The 27,412-nt window shown below is 31.0% G+C and overlaps 1 protein-coding gene across 1 annotated transcript; it reads left to right on the top strand.

The window, feature by feature from the left end:
• The first annotated feature begins 22,029 nt into the window (after nt 1-22,029).
• LOC110412490 (1-acyl-sn-glycerol-3-phosphate acyltransferase PLS1-like) lies at nt 22,030-27,090 on the top strand. Its single transcript, XM_021423025.2, has 11 exons — nt 22,030-22,215; nt 22,499-22,621; nt 22,767-22,806; nt 22,897-22,970; nt 23,066-23,125; nt 24,395-24,472; nt 25,183-25,341; nt 25,583-25,708; nt 25,797-25,889; nt 26,415-26,501; nt 26,594-27,090. The coding sequence occupies exons 1-11, from the start codon at nt 22,135-22,137 to the stop codon at nt 26,777-26,779; spliced, it is 1,107 nt and encodes a 368-aa protein (XP_021278700.1). The 5' UTR covers nt 22,030-22,134; the 3' UTR covers nt 26,780-27,090.
• Nucleotides 27,091-27,412: the final 322 nt, after the last annotated feature.

The raw sequence follows: 27,412 nt of genomic DNA, 5'->3' as shown, positions 1-27,412 counted from the left end.
GGTGTAGTCGACTACAAGTGCTTAAGGGTCAATTATGGCTTCTCAAATCATAAATTTTTGCAAATGTTCTACCTTAGGGTTGACTATAGCTTCATCAGGGTCGACTATGGCTAATTAAATCTTGAATTGTGCTTGCATTCTATCTCAAGGTTGACTATGGCTTCATTAAAGTAGTCTATGGCTTCATGTCTTTGTGATTTTTCATTCATTCATGGTACAGGGTACACTATGGAGCTTATAGCAGTCAACTATGCCTTATATGTTTCACAATTTTATAGTCATTCATCAACCATTCTGCCATAAGTCGATTGGAACTTTTCTAGGGTCAACTCTTGCCTTATGTCTTTAACATTCTTGGACTTTTTGACTCTTCACTTTAGCTATTTCTTCCATGCTTTTTTCCTATAATCAAATATCAATCAAAACATGTTTGTTTTATATTTAGTCAGCTTAAGCCTTAATATTTTGAAAAGCTTTGTTATGTTTTCTAATGATGAATTTGCTTTTCAAACATTTGTATAATCTTAGAAAGATCAAAACATGATATTACACAATTTCAAATGCTTAAGATCAAAACCAAGATATCATGCAATTTTGTCAAATAAAAACATATGACATTCAATGTTAACAATCTTTCCTTTTTGATATGACAAAATTATAAGCATCTTTGCATTTCAAACTCTTGAAAATTCTCCCCCTAACTGTATTTTTCTCTAAGCCCTTATTTAAAAACTTTTAACTTCAAGTGAGAAAGGTTTTGAAAAATAATATGAAGTCTATACTTTTCCTTTCAACACATGCATGAAGTTTCAAAAGGTTTTCAAAAAGTTTCAGCTTTGAATGAATAGTACAAGAGCATTTTAATGTGCTCATAAACCTTCTCTTTATTTTTGTTATATAAAAAATGAATAAAAGTGTGAGATTTAAGCATTGAGACTTAAAAGACAATGGTTAGTGAAAATCATCGAATATATAAGCATTAAGATCAAAGAATGTCTAACCATCAATACAAAGCAATAGATATATTTCCATTCAATGTATTTTCAACCGAGGCATGAAGAAATATATCAATTTAACACAATCAAGAAGCAATAATATCACACACATATAAGCAAATCATGTGAGTATTACAGCCATTAAGTGCATAAAGATATAAAATTTAAACATCCAAAGTAGCAAGCATCCAGGTTACATAAACATAAATATAAACATGAGGATGGGATGCATGAGTAGGTGAAGTGCAAGACATCCAAGCTAAGGTCCTAATTTGAAAAAAAGTTGTGCAATGTAGGCTCTTAAGAACTCTTGATGTTGGAGCATGAGCTAGATATTTTGATCCATGTCATTAAACCATGTTGCCATGGCATGGTGAATGGTGTCCACCTTCTCTTCAATGGTGTCTTGGAGAAAATCAAATAGCCTTCCATTTTCCTCTAATGTTTCCCTCATAGCATTAAGTCTTGCATCTGTACCCTTATTACTAGTAGAGCTAGAATGCATAACACTTGATGATGGTTTGGTTGAAGCTATTGGAGGCATGCCCTCATCATCATTATCATTAACAGCCTCTTCTTGATGCGGCCTTTTATGAACCCAGGTGCTCATCATTACATTTGCATTATAACACTTTTAAAAATGAAAACTCAACCCAGATTCCTAGTATGAATTCGCAAAAATAAAGTTGGCAAAATCAATGGGTGTTTGTGCCTTAATGTGATGTAGAAACCACAAATCCTTTCCAATCATGAATGAATACTTACTAAGCATAGGACTTAAAGCCTAATAAATTATTAAATGTAGAATCCTATCCATCATGGACAGCTTAGTGATCGAATCAAGAGCATTAACATTGTTTGCATAAAGCTCTCACTATAAATCTTGCACCACTAGATTATCACTAATGTCGGTCATTGCATCAGGTGCACTATGAAGCTCAAAAATATTTCTAATCAATTTAGGGGTTATCTTGAATGATCTACCCATGATGCAAGTGGTGAAAGCATTCTCACAGGTATGTAGTGCATCATTCTCATCCTTAAAATTTACGCTTGCATTGTTATAGAAAACTCTAACCAGCTTCTCATGCGCAAGGATATTTAAACATAAATAGTTATACCATCCCAAAGCTCTAAACTTTTCAATATACAGTAAACCAAATTCTTCAAGAAATTTAAGATCTATTACCCAACCATGGTAGACAATCCTTGAGGTGAAGGAGTCCTTGTAGCATTCACAAGTCTCATTGGTGAGAAAGTTTAGGGCTTGCAATCAAGTTGTGTTCAAAGAGCTTCCTTGACTTCTTTGAGTAGTAAGTTTATAACATTTTTCTGGTGCCATAAGGAGGGTTTTGATGTGAGAATTTACTAAGGAATGATGAGAGTCGATTATGGAAAGATGGAATTGATTATTAAGCTAGAGGACTCAACTATGCAATATAGAAATGGTTTTCTAGGGTTTTGACTAGTTTTGAAATTAAAGCCCAATACCCTATTTATAGTGGATGAAAATTTAGGGCTTTTAATGGGCTCTTTGAACCTTGAAAACCGAAAGAGAATGAATTTGAAAAAAAGGAATGAATTCTTGAGAGATTAGATGAATTTGGAAAATGAAAGGTTTAAGGAATTTTAAAATTCACGAAGGATAGTTGACTATATATTGTGCCATTGTCGACTATGATTTTTGTTAAAAACATGTTTTGGCTCTTTGGAATAAATGGCTAGTCAATCTTTTAAGGCATGTAGTTGACCTATGTCTTTGTAATTTTGTATTTTTGGCAAATAAAAGATGAGTATAATCGATCCTCTAAGTGTGGTAGCCAACTATGGTTGTTTGAAAATGCAAATTTTTTCTTCCAAAACACACTTAAACAAAGCTTGGTTTCTCGAGGAAGCTTGAAAAACAAATGGCGCTTGTTTGATACACAATTTTGTGTGATTGGAGGTTTATTTTTAGAATTCAAAAATCATTTTGAAAAATCATGATAAGTGATTGAGAGGACTTAGGATTGGATGACTTGAGTGCATAGTATTTGCATGTGTGATACGAACAATGTGTAATGCAACATGCCACAATTAAATATAAAATCATATATTCACATGATCAATCAAACAATATAATCAACAAATACACACACACATATGAATATAAATACATCCACATGAATATTTAGTCAAATGATCAACAACTTATACTAAGCACAAATTTCAAAAACTATAATAACTATAGTGAGGAGGATAGTGATTAGATATATATGTCAATTATTTAAGCACACTTTTGAGGCATCATTAAGCACAAACTCAAAATGGTGTTTTAGAGATATTATCAATAAAAAAGAACACCACTTGTTGATATATCATCAAGCTCGTTGTTGTGAATTCTAATTACTCAGAGCTACAAAACATGGTCAATGATCAACTCCTCCTTAAGTATTCATTAGTTCAACACCACAAGTAAAGGGAATAAAGTAGTTAATCATATCATAGAATGATCTTACCTTTCCTTGGATGGACATTGTAACCAATATGGGGACAAATCATGAGCTTATAATACATGAGTACTACTATGGATAGTCAACATGTTGATTTAATACTCATATATTTATAGAGCTAGAAAAACATGAGCATTTAAGTGAATATTCAATGTATGCTTCAAATACTCATAATTTCAAGAATGTATGCACATTAACTCTGATGCATGTCCAAGATATCATTCTCAATAATCTTCTTGAATAATGAATGATTTAATTTACCCATTTCTTATGCTATTGACTTTATGCATCTAAGCTCTTCCTACAAAAAGGAAATTCAAACTTTTGTTTTTGGTACTTAAATTTTCTTAGATCCATTACGGTTAGCAACCTTGGTTCCCTTATGAATCTTATCAATTTTTATCATCTCATCATGAGTATGATTAATTACTTTTGCAACTCACGTATGCTTTACAACTTCATCTCTTTGTGAAACAACTCTCAAAGGGCAAGATAAAGTAGAATGTCCAAATTTAAAACAACAAATGCAACTTGAAAAACTAGCATATTTTTCATTATCTTGAACAGAGAAATTTTTGAGATGGCTTTCTTTTTATGTGAAATCATAACCAAAGCCTTCATTATTAAAGAAAACCCTTTGCAACTCCAACATGTTCAATTTTTGTTGGTTATCTTGAAATCTAGAAAATGTATCATGCAATCTTTGGTCTTTCTTTTTCATCTCATTCATTTCAAAGTTGCATGTTTTTCACATTATTTTCTAACTTAATCCTAATTTTAACTAGGTTTTCATTTTCAAGCTTAAGCTTTGCTATGATGCCTTTACATTTCAACATTTTCTCTTCAAATTCAAACATAAGATCATCATAAGCATCTTGCAATTCATCAAAAGTACAATCATCTTCATCATGAGCATAAAAATTAATATTATGAGGAATAGGATATACCTTGTACTCATCAAGCGCCATAAGAAAACGGTTTTCAATTTCATCTTCCTTATATTGTGAATCATCATTATCACTCCAAGTTGCCATCATTCCTCTCTTCTTGAAGTTTCTTAAGTTTTTTTCTTGTTGGCGCATTCATATTTGGTGTAACCATGCTTTTTGCAATCATAGCATATCAAGTGATCTCTTGTATGCTCATTTTTAGGCATATACAACTTTATAGGTCTTTTGGTTTTAAACTTCTTCCTTATAAACCTATTGAAACCTTCTAGCTAACATCGCAATGTCCTCTTCATTTTCACTTTCACTCTTTGAGCTTCTATCCTCTTCCTCAATTAAAGATTTAAAAGCTATTCTTTTTTTCTTAACATCCTCTTACTTGGATTCCTTTAACTAACTTTCTTGTTTTAAGGTTATTTCATAAGTGAGTAAAGATCTTACTAACTTTTCTAGCTAAAAATCATTAAGGTTTCTAGCTTTTTCTATAGCCGTCACTTTAGGTCTCCAAGATTTATGTAGACTATATAGAATTTTCTTCACTAGTTGAGCATTGGGAAATTTTTTTCCTAGAGCTTTTAAACCTTCAACAATTTTGGTAAATCTCTTAAATATTTCATTAATTGATTCACCCTCTCTCATCCTAAAAACCTCATAGTCATGAGTAAGGAATCCAATCTTGGATTCCTTAACTAGATTTGTGCCTTCATATATGGTCTTTAAGGTTTCCCATATTTGCTTAGTATTTTCACACTTAGAGACTTTGTTAAACTCAATAGCATCTAAGGCACATAGGAGAGTATTATAAGCTTTGTAATTAAATTGAATTAATTTTTTATCTCTATCATTCCATTCTTTCTTAGTCCTAATGTCTAATTTTCTATCTACCTCCTTATATGGAACATATGGACCATCTAATATTACATTCCAAACATCTAGGTCCATAGATTTTATAAACATTTCCTTACGCTTTTTCCAATAGGGGTAACTAGTACCTATAAAGAGAGGTGGTATTTGGATTGATTGTCCTTCACCATACATGGTTGTTGTAACCTCCATTTTTTATGATTTGAGCTATTACAATAAATCACTTAAAGCTATTAGACTTGCAAAACAAAGCCCTTGCTTTGATACCAATTGTTAGTATAATAAGCTCAATGCGATAAATACCAAGAGGGGGATGAATTGGTATTTAAATTTTTTTTTTGCAAGCTCAATACATAACCCCTTTTTAAAAACAGTTTTTCTTCTTATGTCAAAAACAAAGCAAGGATTTTATAGTAGTTTGGCTCTCAAGTGCTTATATCCACTTTTTTGGCTCACCATGGATTTTTCAATCCACTAAAAGGATTATTGCTTTTTAACGAGATCAAGCGATAAACCTTACATAATTTACATAGGAATTCTTGCTTATCAATGAGATCAAGCAATAATACTTTCACCGGCTTTTTCATGACATCAAGTGATAACATTTACATGAATTTTCAAGGTTGCATTGAAACCTTTATAAATGTGTGTACAAAGGAGTAATAGCAAAGATTTTCCTCACAAAGGCTGAGTGTTAAAGGTTTAAGCTTGAGTATGAAAAGAAAAATTAATCTGACAAATATCAACTCAAGGATTTGCAAGTAAGTGAGCTTGAATGGCTTTTGAATGCTTTGTTGGAAAACTAAGATGAATGCTAGAGAGTAAAGATAAGCTTGAAGGTCTCTCTATGGTTTCTCTACTTTGATGTTGTCTTCTTTTACCTTAAAATGAGTCAAAGGCAACCTTTTATAATCTCAAGAAAGTTTGGAGCCATTAAACACAAGTTTAAATCAGATTTGGTTGTTCTAAAGTTTGAGGGTCGACTATGGTTATTCAAAATATTAAATTAGGGTTTCATACTTGACTTTTGAGGTCTTCTACTCGATCTACTTCTAGAAGCTTGTGATTTTCGAATTTTAGGTTGGTATAGTCGACTATAAGTGCTTGAATGTTGTCTATGTCTTTTCAAATCATCAATTTTTGCAAGTGTTTTACCTCGAGGCCAACTATAGCTTTATTAGAGTTGACTATGGCTGCTCAAATCTCAAATTGTGCTTGCATTCTATCTCAGGGTTGATTATGGCTTTATGTCGTCATGATTTTTCATTCATTCATGCCACATAGTTGACTATGGAGCTTATAAGATCGACTATGCCTTTTCTGTTTCATAATTCTTCAGTCATTCATCAACTATTCTACCATAAGGTCAATTAAAGCTTCTCTAGGGTCAACTTTTGCCTTGCGTCTTTAATATTCCTTGACTTTTTAATGTTTAATTTTAGCTATTTTTTCCATGCTTCTTTCTTATAATCAAATATCAATTGAAACATGTTTGCTTTATATTTACTCAGCTGAAAACTCAATGTTTTGAAAAGCTTTGTGATGTTTTCTAATCATGAATTTACTTTTCAAACATTTGTATAACCTTAAAGCATCAAAACATGATATTAGACAATTTCAAATGCTTAAGATCAAAACCAAGATATCATACAATTTTGTCAAATCAAAACGTGAGATATTAAATTTTGAAAAACATATTGATTTCATTTCATTAAAAACTTGTACAATTGTGATAAGGCAGACAAAAAAAATTGCCTATACAAAAAGAGGGGGCCAGCATAATCACCTTTTCTTAACTCACTGGATTCATAGAAACCCTATTCAAAATCTAAAATAAAAAAAAAAGGCTAACATAGCTATTAGTCAAAAAATATGATAGCATGTCACCTTTTACAAAAAAAAATAAAACTCTAAAAGAGAACCAACAATTCTAGCAAAACAGCACTATAAACCACATATATATATTTGTGATTTCTAAAGGTTGATCTTGCATTCACGAAGCATTCATCATTAAATCAACACCTTCAAGTGAAACCAAACATCAAAACCAATTCTTCAATCATTTTCAATATGATCAAATTCATTAGCAACAAGTCCTGAATGGAGAAATGTTACCTTAAGTTTAATCCACAAAAGGTTATAGGGCTTTTGAACCCATTTCTAGCCAATGCATTAGCTACCTCACTTGCTAACCTAGGAATATGTTTAATATGCCAACATTGAATTTTATCAAGAAGGTTAAAGAGCTAACTATCAACCTCATTCTCAAAGGCACCCTGGTTGGATTTAATGTCCATTAAACCACATTATGGGAGTCACTTTCAAGAAAAAAAAAAGGGTGAGTTAATCTCCAACCAATAGTAGCATATATCAAAACTGCCTTTTTAAGTGCTAAAAGCTCTGCCGAGTTGAATTCTAAATGACCAATTAACTTAGAAAATTAGGCAAAAGTGTCCCCATGCTCATCTCTTAAAATACCATCAATTCCGAAATCACTTGAGTTATCTCTTGAAGCTCTATCAATGTTGAATTTAAGGGTCCCAACTTCTGGTTTTTCCCACATAACCCTTTTCCTGACCTTTGTCTGTCACCTTGGATTATTTCCCTCATTTGGACATCTAGCTAAATCTTTAATTAAGAGATTGAGGTCTGACCATTTAGCATTATCCATCATGCTACTCTTACCGTGGTAAGCTCAAATATTTGACAACCATCCCATTCTTTCCCTTTGAATCCAGTTTCATTTCTAGTAATCCAAATGGTTTAAATGTTGGATACCACACCATTTTCCAAATTAGATCATTGCTCAAGGACTTAGCAAACTCTAACCATGAAAGAAAGCAAGATAAAGGGTCATGATGTGTGACCCAACTCACATTCCACATTACTCCCCATTGTTGCTAAAAAGCCCACATACACTCACAAGTAAAGAAGAGATGATTGATAGTTTCAACTTCTTTTTTTACAAAGTAAACATGTGGTTGCTTGTACATTAATAATGCCTTTATTCACCAAAGAAACCTTAACAGCTAATCAATCTCAAAATAACTGCCAGTAGAAAACCTCAAATTAAGCAAAGCTAAACCAAACCAGATAAGCTTCCAACGACCGGCATGAGCTGTGGTAGTATGCATTACTTGCTTACAAAATGACTTAAAGGTGTAGTCACCACTAGTGTTACCTTTCCATATTAACTTTTCATAAAAGTGCTTCCCAAGCATTTGACCTACAATAAGACTTTTAAAAATTCCTATTGCCCATTCTCCCAAACAAATGCATTCCTCAACTCAACATTCCAAAAGCCAAAGTCCATATCTTTCCCATCTTTTTTTGTTGCTAAGGTAAAAATTCTTAGAAACTCAAATTTGAGAATGCACCCATTGATCCATTCATCATCCCAAAATTCGATTCTACCTCTATTGCCAATAAAGATGCTAAGGCCCTCGATGATGTATATGCCAAAATAACCACCACCATATAAAGGCTTAATGATACCCTTCCAAATTTTGAACATTCTAGCATTATTGTGAAGACTTGGTGTGAGGTTCCAATGATTTAAGCCTAATCTTTCAGCCATAATGCACATCCAAAGACCGTTCGGTTCATTTACATAGCACTATAGCCATTTATTCAAAAGTGTTCTATTTTTTACCTCAATATCCACCAACCCAAGATCTCTTAAATCAAGTAGTTACAAATTGAATCCTAGCTGACATGATGTACTCGACACATCAAGTTAAAATCACCTCAAAAGAATCTTCTTTAGATTTTCTCGATTTAACACTTGATCTTTCTTGACATCTGAAGGAATGAGATGTAGAATAAAGGCAAGCTATCTCAAAAAGGTTAATTTGCACCCCATAGACAAAGTCTTGGCTTTCCATGTTCATAATTTACCTTCTAACCTTTAAATGACAAGTTGCCATAGACTAGTGGAGTGAGGAGTAGCCCTAAGGGTCCGCCCAAGGTAAGTAGTAAGGAGGCTGCTTACTGTACATTTAACCAACTCTGCTCACTAGTTCACCAAGCTTTGATGGACTCTCACAATGTTAATAAAACTCATATGACAATTAATTTTTTAGAGAGAGGAATTTTTTAAATTCTCCCTTAATTATTTAGGTGGTAAGTGTAAGGTGATACAGGAGTAGAAAATCTAGACCAGAGTCATAATGCTCTTTCTTATTGATTTTTTGCATCGACAGCTACTTGGAGTGCCTAGATATTGGGTTGTGGATGCTTCTAGATGAATTCTGAAATTACTTACAAAGAGTGGTTCATGTTAAGTTAAAAAGGGCCTTTAGAGGTAAATGTTGTTGTTGCCCTCGAGTATGGTTTAGTTTTAATTTAGTAATTTGGGAAGACATTCCTTCTAGGTTTGTTTTTTCTTTTACATATTTTACTGTTACTAAAAATGTGTGAACATCATATGACTATGGGGATATAGTTTAATTTGACAAAAAGTTTGGGTTTTCTATAAGAGGTTGTCTAAAGCTTTTGTGCAATGTTGATGTAATTGTTCAATTATCTTATCACTAAAGCTGGCATGCCAAAAGGAGTCTATAACTAATTAGATCATAGACTTGTATTGGATTTGATAATATCAATAAAATCAAAACTTTTCAAAAACAAATAATACTTTTTTTATTTAAAAAATATAAAATGAAAAATAAGATAAATAGTAAAAACTTAAATTAGCATGGCAAAATTATATTATCATACTAATTATTAAGGTCAAGGCCTATAATTTTATTTTTACAAATGATTTGCATTTTTTAAGTTCCAAGTGGGCAAAAAGAGTGACATAGTGTTTGAAAAGAAAACGTGATTCATGCTTATTACTTGATTGAAAATAAAAACAAAATTACAAGAGATAAACAAGTAATTAAGGGAGATATGCATGTACGCTATGTTTAGTCCATGGAAGATTTGAAGAAATGAAAAATATTAAGGAAATCTCAATGGAAAATGAAATGAATAAAAGGTAACAACTTCGAATCCATTTTTTGTTTAAGTCCATAAATAGCTTTTTTTTTTCTAGTTTGCAAACATGTCACAGAAGAACAGAATCGATGAACCCAAGTAGTTATTCCATGAATACATATTCTTTTTAAGGCACCATTCAAGAAGCCATTATTTATATCTAACTTATGTAAAGGCAATTTCAAGCCCCAACACTACATAGAATAGCTGGTTTAGTGATCAATTGAATAACTGGTCTAAATGTGTCTTTATAATTTAACCCAAGGTGTTGATACCTTAGTAACCAACCAAGCTTTGTATCTCATTATGCTACCATTAGTGTTGTATTTGATGTGAAAAATCTATTTAAACCCAATAAAATGTTGATTTGGTTAAGATGGAACTAGCTCCTATGTTCCATTATGTGTAAGTGCGACAAATTCCTTCAACATTTCTTTTCTCTAACGAAGGTCCTTGATTGCTTGTGATACATATGTGGGTTCCAATAGTTTTGGTAGAAAGTGTTTTATGATAGAGAACAATGATTTGGGCTTAAAGATGTTATTTTGAGAATGCGTGATCATGGGATGTGTTCTTCATAATTGTTTATGTAGAGGTCGAGAATTAGTTGATGAGTTAATAGAATGAGTTAGACTAGTGGAAAAGGTAAAAGGAAAAGGGCTAGTGCGATCACTTGAATGGATGTTGAAGATGAAATAGTTAAAGATGATCTTGAGGCAATTATGTGTCATTTAATGCCATTAGAGTTAGATTGATGTTGTCACTTCTAGAGGTAATTGGCATAACAAAGTGGGAGGAACCATCTGTTAGTGTAAGCCTTGCAATCTAATCAGTTTCGTGCTTGTAAAACATTATATTAATTAGTCATATTTCATGATAAATACATTATGAATATTTTATACAATGTATGAAGTATTTCTTTATCCATGAGCTTATTTATAAAGAGTTATATGAGGTTCATGTAGATAAAGTCCTTGGAACATAATGACCTTGCAAAGAAATTGTGAAGGTTATAATTATGAAATTCTTATACATCAAAGTCTTGTTCCTAGAATATGTTCCTGGGTATTGTCAAGAATAAGGACAGTGACAATGCTCAAAGGTTGGTACATGTTAAACCTCTTTACTATGGAAGTAAGTGAGTGATTTTATAAGTTGAAGTACGTGAGATACTTGGGGATAATATGTGGGTGCTTGTTAAGGATCAGGTTCACTAAACATGACTCGCTATGAGAGTTTCATTTGGTATTTCATTTAAATGTCTATGAAAATACTCTCATGTGTTAGTACTATAAGTAATCTTAAAACTTGAAACACCAAGTCATCTTGTATGTGAATTATCATGCTTTGATTTCACCTCTACAGGTTTGAAGGCGAGCAAATGCCTAAATAGGGTGTTTTTGGGTGTTGCGTGAAACATGTGAAGATAAATGAGTAATCCAGGGAGGATTCATCCCCAAGTTATTTAAAGGGGATATATCTCATTTGCTTCTAGCTTATATTGCCTAAAAGTCCTTAGCCAAGGCAATCTTGATAGGTTAATATGAAAGTTGCAGGACTAACATGGATAAGTTAGAAAGTAGACACCGAGCCAAGCTTTTTACCTATTTAGGATATATGATGAAAGGATCGAATTACATTAAGATACTGCACACTGAAAGGTTAGTCAAACAATATTGACTTTTCTAACATTTGAGTGGTCATGATGTATTGTTAAATACCGCCAATGATCTATAAATATAAATATAAATTCTTAATTGAATTCATTTATATATATTGCCAACATGTTAGGCATCTAATAGGTCACACACATAAAGTGAATTGTCAAAATTAATTTGAGTTCAATTGGATGTGATCTAATTGATTTTATAGAGGCTTAATCTAATTAAATATTGAGCTAAATTAAATATGATTTTATGGAGTATTAAACAAAGGCCCAATTAGCCTAAGACATTTTCTAATCCTTGTTAGATCTGAAGTAAGTCAATTCACTCTATAAAAGAATCCTTTAACCTCCTCTTGAACATATGAAAGAGTTCTATTTTATTTTCTCATGTGTGGAGATAAGATCACAGTAAAAAAAAAAGAGAAACACAAAAAAGCTCAAACTTGGGAGTTTGCTATCACAAACTTTGGCTTAGGGATTCACACACTCTTAGTGAAGAGATTTCAGCAATCACTATGTGGATCACCACTAGAAGCAGAACAATTGTGCTACCATGGTTTAATAAGTCTTAGTTAGTGTACAAAAGTCAAAAATGGAAAGCCAAGGAGGATTTCACCAAAAAAATAGACATCAAACATTAAAGTATGTTGAAATATTTCTCCTGTGGTTTTCTAGATTAGTTTCAATTAAAATGATCCATGGCTTAAGAAATCAAAATTTTAATAATATTCCACTGTGTATGATCACTTTAGTATGATTCGAATCTCCTTCAATATTGGTAGAGCAAGGAGATGTGTACTGCATAGAATTAGAAATGGATGCTTGAAGTCATTGTGGTAGAGATTGATTTTGAAAAAGCAAAATTGTCTATACGAATTGATCTTGAAAAGGGAACATTGTCTCATGACAAGGAATTGCCAAGAAACATAAACTTATTAGTAGTTGGATCAAAACATTTGTAAGCACTCAGATGAAGAAAATAACCAAAAAAATACAAGGTTTAGACTTTAAGTCCAATTTACATTTAGTATAAGGTTTTGACCATGGATAGCATAGGCAAAAAGAGTGACATAGCTTGTTCATGAAACAAGGCTTCAAAGTGTGATTTAAAATTAAAAGGACGAGTGCATATTCTAGTAATAAAGTAAGTTGTTGTTTGAAAGGCATAAGTTCAAAAAGAGGAAGGTAAAGACACATAATGCAACAATGTAAGTCCTATATCAACAAGATAGCGATTATGCTGTTTTGATGTGCCATTGTGTTCAGGTGTGTGGGGAGTTTGAAGATTAGAGATACCGTAAATGGCAAAAGAATTCAGTTTTTCATATTCTCCACCTCTATCAGAGTAAACGGAATAATCGATATGCCAAAATAATTTTCAACCAGGCTTTAGGAAATAATGAGGAGAGATTTGACTTATTTTTAGAAGGTAAATCCATATATATTTAGTGAAATGATTCATAATGATAACATAGAACTAAAAGCTATCAATAGACTTAATACAAGTATGGCCCCAAATATTAATGTATAAAAACTCAAGGGGATATCTCAAACAACCAAAAGATCATTTGCGACTTTTATTGCAATTGCAGAAATCAAATAGAACATTTGATTTTGGATTGGAAAAACAAGGAAGAGGGTTAAATTGAATCATTTGTTAAAGAGTGGGTGGAGGGGTGGTCAAGTCTTTTGTGCCAATCACATTTAGAAGTTTAGACACTAACCATGGCTATCGGTTGCAAATTTATAACGTTAACTAAGGTAGGCATCACATAGACATCATCTTTATTCTAGCCTGGAGTTAAGGTCGCTCTCGTGGCTTAATCCTTCAAAACAAATGAATAAGGAAGAAATTCAAAATATGTGTTATTAGATTTTCCAAATTAAGTTCTTTTAAATGGATGAGACACATAAGCATCCGATAAGGAATAAATGGTAAGAGTAAGAACTGAGTTTAATGGACCATGTGTGAGTTATAGGCAAACTTGACCCATTGCCGATCATAAGTTTATCTAAGCCATCATAAGGTGAATGCAAGGACAAGTTCTTCAAGTCGATAGTGACATGATTTGATGCTGCTATGTCCATGAACCAATTCTAATTTTATGATCGAGACAAATTAGCTAAATTGGCGATAAGAAGTGGTTAAAAGGGAAAGAATTGTTTGGCCTTAAAACATTGTCTTGTCGTATGCCCAATTTTTTTTCAAATTTGACAAATAGGCTTGTGTGATTGATGAGTACTTGTAAACTGATTTAGGTTGAAGTAGGTTCTTGGTTTTGGCCTTAGTAAAGAGTTTGTTTCTAGATTAGAACGATTGGAAGAAAAACTGCGACCAAATCCTCGACCGATATTTTTGTTGGTGTGCTTGGTGTAGTTGGCTGACATGATGAAGGTCTTTTAAGTAATGTTAGTTTTTGACAGAAATTGTTCATATTCAGTGAGTTTGTCATGAAGTTCTTCAAATGGTTGTTTCCCTTGATCGAATTGCTTTTCCAATCTCTTTATATTCTAGGCCAACTCTTTTTAGTATGTGAATGCACTAGATCATCTTCTTTTACCATAGGACACCAACTAAAGTTAGTTCATCTCTAGTGCACCTTGATTAGCTCTAAATATTTGTTGATAAAGTGATGATCCTTTTTGGTACTTGTGAGGCAATCTTTAAAAGTTATCATTCTTGATTTGGACTTATTTGCCTAGAGACGACCAAGCTTATTCCAAAGCTTCTGTAGATGTCTTAACGGATGTAATGAGTGGCATAACACTTTTTGAGGTAGAAACAAAGAATTGCATGAAGTGGTAATTAGTCTTTTCTACACCATTAGGAGTATGCAGGGTTAGGTGTCTTCATCTTGTCGTTAATTATGGTGGTTGGTCAGCATAGATGAGAACCATCAATGAATTCTAAAAGATTGAACCCAAATAGCAAGGTATTAAATTGAGTTTCTCTAAAATGGATAACTTTTTGAAGTTTAAAGGGTAATTGTGAAGCAAGGTTAATGGCGACTAGACATTGAGAATTTGAAACAATTGAATTGGAGGAATGGTGGACTTCATGATTTGTACAGCTTCACTATCATTAATAGAGGCCATGGTCTTAAGTTGTGGTTTTGATCAAGCTTGCTTAAGCAAACAAATCTCCGATACCATATGCAAATCATATCAAATATATATATATTAATAAAGCCTAAATAGGTTTAGTTTAATAGTATATATATTTTAAAAATATATATTTATACATAAAATATATTTAAAAAATACATTATTAATGGTCGATGTTTTGATTAGTTTGGTTGTAACTTTTAGACATTGAAAATTGATTAGAATAACTGGAAAAACTATGATCTCTCCTAGGATATCAAAAAAAAAAAATCAAATTAAATTAACTGAATTCAATAATTAGTTTTAATCAATTATTTGGATTTACACTGGTTAATAGTCATCCCTTCATAAATACAACTTAGATCGGAAACAATGATAAGGCCTATAAGTTAGAGCATTGTTGAAATGATTACTCAAGGTGGAATTCAATTAGTTAGCAAATTTTCTAAATATGACAAGGGTTGATTCCTGTAATTTTTCTAATAAATCTAATCCTTTTAAAATTTAAATTGATTACTTAAGTTAAATGTATTAAAATTCAAGAGTAAGGATGTACATCCACTTGTTGTAATCTTCTGTTATACCCAAATTTCGTAATGTAGTGCAATTAGAATGAAATCTTTAACAGATGCAGTTATGGATGAAATTGTTGAGATTTGACCTCATACTCAAACATGAAAATAATGAAAATTAAAAGAATAATATAACAAAAAAATAAAAATACATTTAATCAGAGAAATAACTGAAACTTTTAAGTTCAATGTTTATGTTTTTCACATAATTTTTAGATTAATTATTAACACTCATAGGTTCAAGTATTATGTACCTAACTTTAGATATCATAATCAAAAGCTAATTAAATTTAAGAACGCTTATGACGAAGCAATCAAAAAGAGAATAAGACAGTTTGAAACCCTACAACCAAAATTTTTACTTCTTCACTTTAAGGATTTGTCAAATCTTCATCTATTCAAGTGTTTGGCCTCTAACAGTAATCCACACAGTCACCGAATAAGATCTTCTCAGAGGTAAGATTTTACTTGTACTAGTAAGTTTTGTTTCTAAAACAAAAAGACCAAAAGTTCTTACCGAATCTTATTTCTATTAGAGAGAGAACACAATTTTTCTTTTTCTTATTTTTATGAAACAACTAAAAAATAGCTGAAGGCTTAGAGTTTTAATTAGCAAAAAAGTATATTTATATAGCCAAACTAAATTGTAACCCTAGATACAACAATTGCATTTTAATTCAATTAAGTTCTTGTAAAATTAATTAATTTTTCACTTTATTTTGATCTAGTCCAATTGAGTCCAACTTAATTGATTATCCTTATTTAATCTTAATCATGTCACTTAATCTGTGTGACCTATTAGCTTCTAACATGTTAGGAATAAATATTAATTCTGATCAAATATCAATTTGATAATTGATTTATATTTATAGATTATGAACAGCATCTAGCAATACATCATGACCACCCAAATGTTAAAAAGTAAATTTAAAAATTTGACAAAGCCCTTAAGTGATAAACCTCTTAATGCAGTATAGTCATTTCATTAAATGTCTCAATATGTTATAAAGCGTGGCTCAGTGCGTACTTATGACATTCTATTTTAGTTCTCATAATTTATTATTAACCTTATGAATTTAAAAAACTAATTTTCCTCAAATTCATCATGCTTTGGCCAAAGATTTTATACAAATTAATCAAGAATTGAGAACAAGTGAGATACATCCTCTCATATCACTTGAGGTGATGAATCTTGTCTTAACCACTCATTCACCTTTGCATACTTCATGGCATACCCAAAAATATCTTATTTAAGAATTTGATCATCTCCAGACCCATAGAGGTGAAATCAAAGTATATCATTTCTAATGTAAAATGACTTGGTGTCTCAAGTCTAAGGACTTGTTGCACGACTATCACATGAGAACATATTCCATAAACACTTGAATGAAATATTAAATGGAGTTCTCATAGCAAGTCATGTTCAATGAACTAGTTCTTTAACAAGCACTCACATGTTATTCTCAAGTATCACATATACTTCAATCTATAAAATCGATTTCTTACTTCTCAAGTAAGAAGGCTTAACATGTACCAATCTTTGAGCACTGTTAATGCCTTGTCTTGACAATACAATGACTAGAAACAATTTTAGGAACATGGCTTTATTGTATAGTGATCTCATAATTGTAACAACTTTACAATTCTCTTACACGGCCTTTATATTCCATGGGCTTCATCCAATTAGTATTTAATAACTTTTTATTATTATACTAACATGAAGGAAAACTTCTATCACGTACATAATGTTATGTGATTAAATATACATTAAATGACAATATGTCCCTTGATCAATCCAATTGACTCCAAAACATATACCAACAGAAAGGTACTACTACTAATAATATAATAAACTAATTACCTAAATTAAACCTATTAAAATTGAAGAGCATTTATGTTCATCCACTTGTTGTAGCTTTGTGATATACCCAAATTTTGTAATGTAGTTCAATTAAAATCCAAGCAATTCAAAGCAGCTAGATGAAAGATGTCAACTATCTATGTTTTCAATCCAAAAAATATGTTTAATAGGTGAAAAAAGACTTTTATTTATAAACACAAGATCGACCCCATCTCTCACTAATGTAGAATTCTTGATATTGGACAAACACTTCTTTATTATTTCAGCATTGCAAGAAAGAATGTAAAATCATAAGAACAATTCATTGGTTGAAAAAAGAAAGATAAAGAAGCCAATAAAACAACATTATTCTTTTATTTTCTTTATTAATATAATATCTGTCACAATAATATAGACTTAATTTAAAATATTTTAAATATTTTATGTACTAATTAATGACAAAGATATTTATTAATGGATCGATACAAGGAGGGATGCTATTGGTTACTGTAGCATCCATATATATCCCATGCCTATTTAATTTGAGTTTAACTAAATATCAGAAAAGAGAAACCATTATATTTACGTGTACAAAAGTTAAAGGAGCTTTTGAGTAGCCGCCTCTTGTGGTTGCAGTGATAGGTAGATGCGCGGCACCTTTTCCATCTTGTAGTGGCCCTTGGCTCAACATGACGAGTTACCTCTCTTCCACGTAACTCTTCCCATATGACTCAACCGTCACGCTATCATACATTATTATCTCAAAACCCATCATACGTTGAACTCAACCGTGTTTTTTAGCTGTGGAAACTCTAAGGCAGTCCTCATTTCGTGCCATTGACTTTTTTCTCTTGCCAATTCTTCAGTCCTTGATATCCTCTATTGATTTCCTCTGTATTGGAAAAACACTTTGGGTGGAGTTTATAAAAATTTATAAAAAAAACTTAAATAAGTTTTCATCTTTTTAGTACGTGAGTCCTTAAAAACTATTGCTTTTAACTATCTAAGTCCTTATTTGGGTGGATTTTATAACTTCCCTTAACTCGTGTGATAGCCTGACACTTATTGGACACGTGGAAATATGAAATGGAATTATTGGCTGATCTAGCATTAAACGTCGCAAACATGCAATCAAAAAACTAAATTAATTAAATCTTCTTTTAAGAATAAAAACCAATGTAAATCTAAAACATTTTTTCCTTTTTTCTTTTTTTTTCCTCAATTTTCCTCTCCTTTCTTATTTTTTATCAAATACCAGTAAATTTTTTGAATAACGGTATTGGATGGAGCAATATATAAATGTACGTGTATATGCATAATATAAAAACATAAATAATATTTATATATATATATATATATGTATGTGTGAAAGATTATCTTTTAAAGATAAAGACACTATGGAATTTGTATTCTATAACTGAGCATGGCTACCATTGAGTGATGGTGCTCCAATCCCTATAGGATAGTTGTAACCAAAAGCAAGATCTTATAGTATTATATATTGATTTCATGCATGTAGCATCAGAATATTTGATTCATTGATTAATATATAATTTCATATTTAAAAAATAAAATTCGAATCTCTCTCTTTCAATTAAAAAATATATATATCAATTTCATGTAGAGACTCTTTCTTAATGAACCTTAGGTTTAATATGTTAAATTTTGCAGCTGATTCCATTCTCGAAGCACACCTAAAATAGACTACTTAACACTTAAAAGCCAAGCGAGTCCGGTTCAAGTTAAACTAACACCAAATTAACCATCGACTAAGCTAGCTGAGACTTTGTTAAATCAGCATGCTTGGTTCCTCAGTCAACTAGACTTTTTCCTTTTGAAAATCTGGATGCTGAACCTGGAATGAGATGATCCTAATTACACCAGGTCCCCCTCCTCCAATTATGATTTTTTTTTTTGTTAATGATAAAATTTACTTTCAGTTAAAAATGTTCAAAACGATTACCATGTCCATGTGAAATTGTAATTTAATTCATTGTGGTATTCTACCTTTAAAATTAAGGAACACTTACAGTTTAGTACTTGCATTCACTGATGTGAATAAATATGTTATTTTCGATAATTGAAGGTTTCGACATGAAAGTGACGATACTCAAATGAAACTTGGAGGATCATGAGTTGGCCATTCATAAATTTGCGAACTTCTCATGCATCTCACATTTCTTAATGATGAGGGACGGAGAAACGTTTGTTCGTCTTTCCTTACCTAACCCTAAATAAATAAATATATAAACTTTTGCATAAAACATTGCAATTAGAAATTTGAAGACAACATATTTATGAAATTTAGTGAGCTTGGGCAATTTGTACGATAAGCTTTTGTGCCCAATGGGCATGGGCGAAACTAGGGTGGCTGCCAGGCCCCATATACAGCCGCCCTAGCCAGCTTTTAACTACTTCGTTTTGGAATGAGTTTAACAAATTAAGGGAAACTATTTGCACTCATTTCATCAAGGAATTTGTTTGGCTTTGTGATCAATCAACTAAGCAAATTAAAATTGGCACAATCCCTTTATTACATTTTTATTTTAAATAATTTGTTTATTTAGTTAATAAAATAAATTACAATGACATAAATTAATTTCAATTACCGTGTTTTCTTACAAAATATATTGTGCAAATAGCCTTAATTTTCCAATATTTTTTATTCACTATTTATCCCTTTAGTTTCCTTTTACATGATTGTAACTTCTATTCTACTATTATTTAATTATTAGTTAGATTTTTATCTTTTTCAATCATACATGTGTTGATCAATTATTTATGTTGTCTTTGAAGCTTATATTACTTCTATGCTAGTACACTTTTTTTTAGAAAAAAAAAATTGAATTTAACATTGTTTTTCACATTTAACTCTTTCATTAATTATAATTTGTTTACAATTTAATTTGTCTGGACGGTATTAACATTTCTGGCGCTTTGCACTTGCCAAAAGGCATAGGCATTCGTGTGAAAGGGTAATTAAGTGGTTGTTGAGATAATTAAGTATCTAGACATTGATTAATTAGCTTGGTGTCGAAAATACAAATAAGAAAGGAATATGTACTGTTTTCTTGCATTGTGAGGTTTCTCCTATAGTTATCCTACAACAAAGCCTTGTCTCACTCCAAAGGCAAACACAGCTGGCTTATTGTTTTATTTGAATACTTGGCTTAATAGTGTGTGTGTGTATATATATATATATATATTCAAAAAATTGGATTGTAACCTCTATTATTTTAAATAATAAAAAATTACAATTGTGTCTACTTGAATAACACAAATGAAATTTACATGAAATTTCATGGACCATGTGGATGCGCACCCAAGGAGGAGAGTAGCAAGACAATGGGTTTTAAAATTTTTAATTCTTTTAAATATTTTTTCTTTTCATTTTTTTCAAAATAATTTTTTTATTCAATAATTAATATAAATAATTTTTTTTATTTTTTTATTTTTTTGAAAGGCAATAGCTATGATTATAAAAAAGGACCATAGGTGAACTAGAGGCCTCAAAGAGTCTCTACAAAGCATCCAGCTGATGCCACTTTTTTTTTATTTATTATATTTTTTTATCTTCTTCTTTCTATTATTATTATTATTATTTGTTTTTTTCATTTTTATTTTATTTGCCCATATGTGCATAGCTTCTAAAGATTTTATTTTCTAAATTTCTACATACCATCAACCATATTTTTCTTCTTTCTTTTTTATTATGTAGGTTATATTTTTCACTTACCATGTTTTTCTTCTTTCTGTTATGTGGATTTTATTTTCTATAATTTTAATATTAAAAAATTAAAAAATTATTATATAATTTTTAATATAAAATTATAGTGTTGCACTGTTAGTTGTTGCTTAAAATTTCATCGATGCATTATTGTTTATCAATCCTAATTGATAGATTAATTCTCCTTGTTTTGGCTCTTTCAATTTCTACTGCAACTATAGAGAAAATCTTTTCAATAATGAAAATTGTAAAAAAAGACTTCAGAATAAAATGGATAATGAATTTCTTGTAGATAATTTAGTTGTTTATATTAAGAAATACATTACTAGCCTTTTCAACATAAAATCAATAATTGATGAATTAAAATTTAGGATATATGATTGAGCACAACTTTTTTTTTATTGTAAATTTTTATTTTTTATTCTTTTTGATTTACATGTTATATAAAATTATTATCTATTATAAATCTTTTGATTATTAGTTAAGTTGAATATATTAGTTTTAAAAAAATTTAACCTTTATTCTTTTTTGTTTTTGGCTCTCCAGTAAAAATTGACTAACTCCACTCCTGTGCACACCATTAAATTTAACAACTTTATGAGATGACACACAAATAGTTAAATGTACGGCTAACATCCCCTAAGTCTAGAGTCTTTATACAAAGACCATAACCAACCCTAAGCCTAAAATGATTACTGCTAATTAATTAAATGTCTGCCTTAATTAATTTGTTTAGCCTAATAGGTGGTTTGTTGTGTGTTTAACAATGACCAAATGGATGGTTGCCTTAAAAGATCGTCTGAAGAGGATAAATAGTTAATGATCCCTTAAAAAAATTATAAGTCCTGAAAAATCTCCGGGCCCGCTGTTTCTGATATATAGCACCCCAGTACCCAGTCAGTCAGAGTATAAACTTTAACTCATTACAATAAGGCTTTGTTAGGAAATGGAAATTTCTGCCATAGTTGCTGGTGTTCCTTTATGTTTGATATTCATTTTCACCGGTGCCATCATTAATCTCATCCAAGTAATTTCACTCCCCTCTTGGCTAGCTATAGCTTTTTCCATTCCTTCTTCATTCCTCATCTCCTTTAGCTCCTTGTTTACTATCCGGTTAACGTTCACTGTTTTTTGGCTCCAACTTTTTATAGACTAGAAATGTTGTGGTCTTGAATTTTCTGATTACCTTACCTTTCTGTTGTTCTTTTTTTTAATCAAAAAACATATTAAAGATAAAAGCAATGCTTCCAACCAAAAACTTAATATAAATTGGGAAATTATCATGCTTCTTCACATTATTGAACCTGCAGGTGGCTTGTTATCTAACAATTCGGCCACTGTCGAAAAGTACATTCAGAAGAATCAATGGAGCAGTTTCAGAGATTTTATGGCTACAACTTGTGTGGATGATGGAGTGGTGGTCTGGCTGTGAGGTGTTTTCAATTCTTCCTAATTCTTAAATCATTTAATATTTTGTAATATATGCCTATATATATATATATATATTTATATGCAAATCTGTATATGTTGTTTCCATTTTTCTTTCGGTAGCCTAAGTTACTTGCTTTCATGTTGCAGGTTAAACTGCATACAGATTTGAAAACTTACTGGTTGATGGGTAATGCAGAAAAGGAGAAAGCTCTTTACAATTCCAAGAAATATTAAAGATGATTATTTGTTTATTTTATTTATTTTCACAATTTTTCAGGTAAAGAACATGCTCTTCTTATGCCTAATCATGTGGCTGATACCGATACGATTCTTGCATGGCTCTTAGCACATGTAATTTTCATTATCACTTAAATTGTGAAACTATATTTTAAGAATTACTTTATTTCTTTTGTACAAAAAAATTACTTAAATTTTTTTTTTTACAGCGCGTGGGTTGTCTTCGCAGCGCTCTCACAATCTCGAAGAAATCCACGCAATACCTTCCGGTCAGTTTTCAAGGATAAAATTCAAAAAGCTCCCTTAAAACGTTTTAAAAAAAACACTTTGGTTCCTCTTATTTTAAAATGATGTTTTTAAAATATAATTTTAAAATAAGAAAGACTAAAGTGTTTTTAAGAGGCCTTTTTAGATTTTACCTTAGTTTTCAACTTGAATAACACTATAAATTTACTTAGTTTGTATGTTTAATTTTCTCTTTATCTCGTGCACTTCCAACCTTGACAGTAAGTAATAATTAATGGGTTGAAACTATCGTCGCAACTCTTCCTTGACATTAGTATTGAATATAAGACTTTTTGTAATATATTATAGGTATAATATTTGAAAATCTTTAAATTATTTAAAAAATTTTTAATAAATATTTATTATTCGATTATATTCAATCAAGTTCTCATATTTTTATTTTTGGATAAGTAGACTCTTATAATTAATAGTTGACTAATTATAAATAGTTAAAATATAATTTATCATTAATTAAACTATTATTAATTAAAATACCACTTGTCATCTTATGTTGACATTACACCCACTTGAAAGGTGAGAAATATCACATGATTATAATGCTATGTCAATATTCCATATAATCATCCATTGTGATATGTTCACGTTATGTCATATAGAATTACAAGTGACATTTTGACTAACAACAATTAATCAACTATTAATTATAAAAATTTATTTAATTTAAAATAAAAATATAAAAAATTAATTAAATAAAATAAATGAATAATAGTTTATTTGAATTTTTTTTGAATTGTTTAAAGACTTTTTTACATATTATGCCTATACTATGCATTTTGTCCACCTTGATAATGAAGGGCTGACCTATTTATCTATTTTCCATTTTACATAAAGATAAAATATATAGAAGTTAATATGAGTCAATTTCTTGAGGGAGACTTAAAAAGAGTTGGATCCAATTAAGTCTTAATTATATACGAAATAAGAAGAATAAAAACAGAAATATTGAGAAATATTATATTTGATTAAATTCAATTCGAATAAAAAATGCCAAAGTGTTTGGCATTAAAATTACTCACAAAAATAAATGTTGATGAAATTGTTATTTCCTACTCTCACAACATTTATTAGTAATTATCATTCACTAATAGCATTACCCTAAGTATAACTATTTTTATTTAAAGGATTGCTTCCTTCAATATTTTAATTCCTCAATAAAAAGTAGTATATTTCTTTTTGATTGTTTTCAAGAAAGTTTTCACAAAGGTCAATACTTTCCAACAAAAATATGGCAGATCTTTGGTTGGACAACTTGGTTTTACGAATTTATTTTCGTGGATAGAAATTGGGCGAAGGACGGAAGCAAATTGAAGGTAATATATGTTTCCTCTTTTCGTATCTAAAGATTCTCCTTTCATGTATTAAACAAAAGAGCTAGTTGGTGGATTGGATTCTTTCAATTTTTTTACCATTTCCTTCTGTTTTGGTAGGAAGGAAAATAGGAAGAGGAGAGAAAGAAAGAAATTAAAAAGAATTGTAAATAAAATATTATCCTCCCAATTGGAGGAAGGAAGGGGAAAAAACATACTATTTTCTTTCCATTTCATTGCCTTCTTTACTCTTTCCCTCTGACCAAACATAATGTTCAAGTTTGGGATTTGGGTGGCCGTGTATTGTATTCTAATTTGTTAATTTCTTTCGGCCTTTTGTGCATCAATCTGGGTTGGGTCGAATTTGAACTCGGATGAGTTGATGAATTTTTACAGGTTTGAGTCAAGTTTCATGCAATAGGACAAGTGGAAGATCGCAACATATTGTTGTTGATTATTGTTGATATGGAATGAAATTTCCTTTTATAAAAAAAATATGTTTAATATATACCAACAAAAAAGATATCGTGGTGGGGTTAAAGTAAAGTCAAGTTTGGATTGGAATGAGCTATTATTCGTGGCTCAGGATATGGTTAGGTTAGGGGCTGATTACCTTAATCTTTTGCTGTAACTTTTGTTTAGAACACGTTGAGTTTTGTACAGATCAACGTCAGGTTTTACCACATTTATATCTACCTAATTTGCCATTGCAGTCAAGTTTTCAAGCGCTCAAGGATTTTCCTATTCCTTTTTGGGTTACAATTTTTCCGGAGGGAACGCGTTTGGCGCCCGATAAACTCGTAGAAGCTCAAACATTTGCTTCTACCAAAGGGTTGGCAATTCCCAAGAATGTTTTGATCCCCAAAACCAAGGTAAAAATTTTCCTACTAATCTTTAAAAGTTAGTGGCCCACTGCCCGGTGTAATAAAAGAGTTTAAAATTGGAAGCTTTCAACAATAAGTGCAGCGTTCAGTTTATTCTACTAGGCCTCTACTGCTAAGAATTTATGCTCCTTTGATGAAAAGAATCCCTTGGAAAGGATTTGAAAGTTTAATTGCGAGAACGTCTGTCCTGAAAATACAACTAAATTTTCCTTTTTGATGAAACATTCAGGGTTTTGTTGCAGCAGTACAGAGTTTGCGATCCTTTGTTCCAGCGCTTTATGATGTTACAATTGCTATACAAAAAGGTCACCCGTCTCCGACATTGCTGAGATTTTTAAGGATGCAACCTTCCAAGGTAAGCCTATATTTGCTCGATCAATGTTTAAGCATCCAGGAATTTGTTTACATCTAAATCTGATGGAGTTTCAAATGGCAAAACACAGATAAAGGTGCATATAAAGCGATATTCGATGAAGGAACTGCCAGAATCAGATGAAGGCATCGCTCAATGGTGTAGAAATAGGTTCATTGCCAAGGTATGCAAATCGCAAGGAACCCATAATTATCAATTCAGCTCATAATGATTAATTTTTAGATTAATTCTTATATAAGAAAAGGGAGCAAATTAGGGTGAGTGAGACTTACATAAATGAAAATCTGAGTCGATTGCAAGCTTGAAATTGAAATGCCAAGACTTTAACGTGTATATAACCAAATGCTTTTACTTGGGGTAATGATAACTTGATAGATACCCACAATTGGTTAATTCTTGACACATTAAATCTAAAGGTTTTAGGTTCAGAAAAGAAGATGGAATTTATAAGATAAAGCGAGAGTTATTTCCATTTGTGTAATTTAAGTCCAATGGATATTTGATATGTACCAAACAAAAAATAAAAATTGATTAAGCATTAATTCTCAGCTAATCCTTTTTCTAAATAATGGTATCTCCATACCATTTGCATAAACTTTGTATACGTGTGACCTTTTCTTCTAGGCAATATTTCCATTCAAAAATTTTTAATGCCCTTTTTCTGTGTCATCTATCACATATCTACCAGGATGCCCTACTAGACAAATTCGCAGCAACAGGCAGATTTGATGAACAAGAAATTACAGATTTTCGGCGCACAACAAAGTCACTTATAGTAAGATATCATTCATACACATACATTAATTGATATGAAGATGCATTATTAGCTCAAAAAACTAATGAACTGGCTCATCATTTTTCTTGTAGGTTTTTCTCATTAACCTCTTTTTATTTTCTGTTGGAGCTTGGATATCATGTCAGAAGTTTTCCTTGCTCTCTAATCGGAGGGGGTACTCCATTTTGGCAGCCATAGTTGGAACTGCAGGATTCTGCACACACATTTTCATTGAATTCACCAAGTTACCACCACAAAAAAGCAAAGCTACTTCGTAGATAAATGGAGATATATAATAAATCAAATTAATTACTCCACTGACAAGAGTAGAGTTACTCTGCTTATCATGTTCTGTTGGTAAGAACACAAATTATAGTAGTCTTCTATTTCGAGACCATGGAATCTATGGAACAGATATATATGATTACAGACAGTCAAGAAGATCCCTCTACAATATCTATTTGTGGTGTAGAAAATGCAATAAAGTTGGAAATATTCGTGGTTTAGTTGCTTGACACCTTCACGTTAGACTCGTGATTTTTAAAGGCTCCCAAACTCATGTGCCTTAATAATTAATTTCTTTGAAAAGACTGAATGATGAGCTTAATTGCTGAATGATAATCATTTAAAAATATTTTGATTAATTAGAATAAATATATATTTGGTGGACTAAATCATTTAAAAAAATCATTTCATTTTAAAATCCAATTAAAATGTAGTTAGTTCGTCCAATGCTACACATTTATACAAAAAGATACTATATATTTAGAGTTACTAATATTGGAAAGAACAACGTCATACAAGATGCAAACAACACGATACAATAATAGACAACCAAGTTGAATTAAGATTGTAGATCGTTGATTTTAGTTGTTAACTTATTATTTTCTTTAGAGTTGTTTTACAATGTA

This window comes from Theobroma umbraticum, unplaced genomic scaffold (genome assembly GCF_002168275.2).
Source record: "Theobroma umbraticum cultivar Fairchild unplaced genomic scaffold, ASM216827v3 scaffold_95.0, whole genome shotgun sequence".
Lineage (NCBI taxonomy): Eukaryota > Viridiplantae > Streptophyta > Magnoliopsida > Malvales > Malvaceae > Theobroma > Theobroma umbraticum.
Note: the sequence above shows the minus strand (reverse complement) of the source record. Positions and strands in the feature narration are given on the sequence as shown.

Bases quoted from the DNA above. Each gene is read 5' to 3' on its own strand.
- LOC110412490 (XM_021423025.2), top strand. From the start codon at position 22,135: ATGGAAATTTCTGCCATAGTTGCTGGTGTTCCTTTATGTTTGATATTC. The intron at 25,890-26,414 runs GTATGCAAATCG...CATATCTACCAG, and splicing joins GAAATAGGTTCATTGCCAAG to GATGCCCTACTAGACAAATT. The intron at 26,502-26,593 runs GTAAGATATCAT...TTTTTCTTGTAG, and splicing joins GCACAACAAAGTCACTTATA to GTTTTTCTCATTAACCTCTT.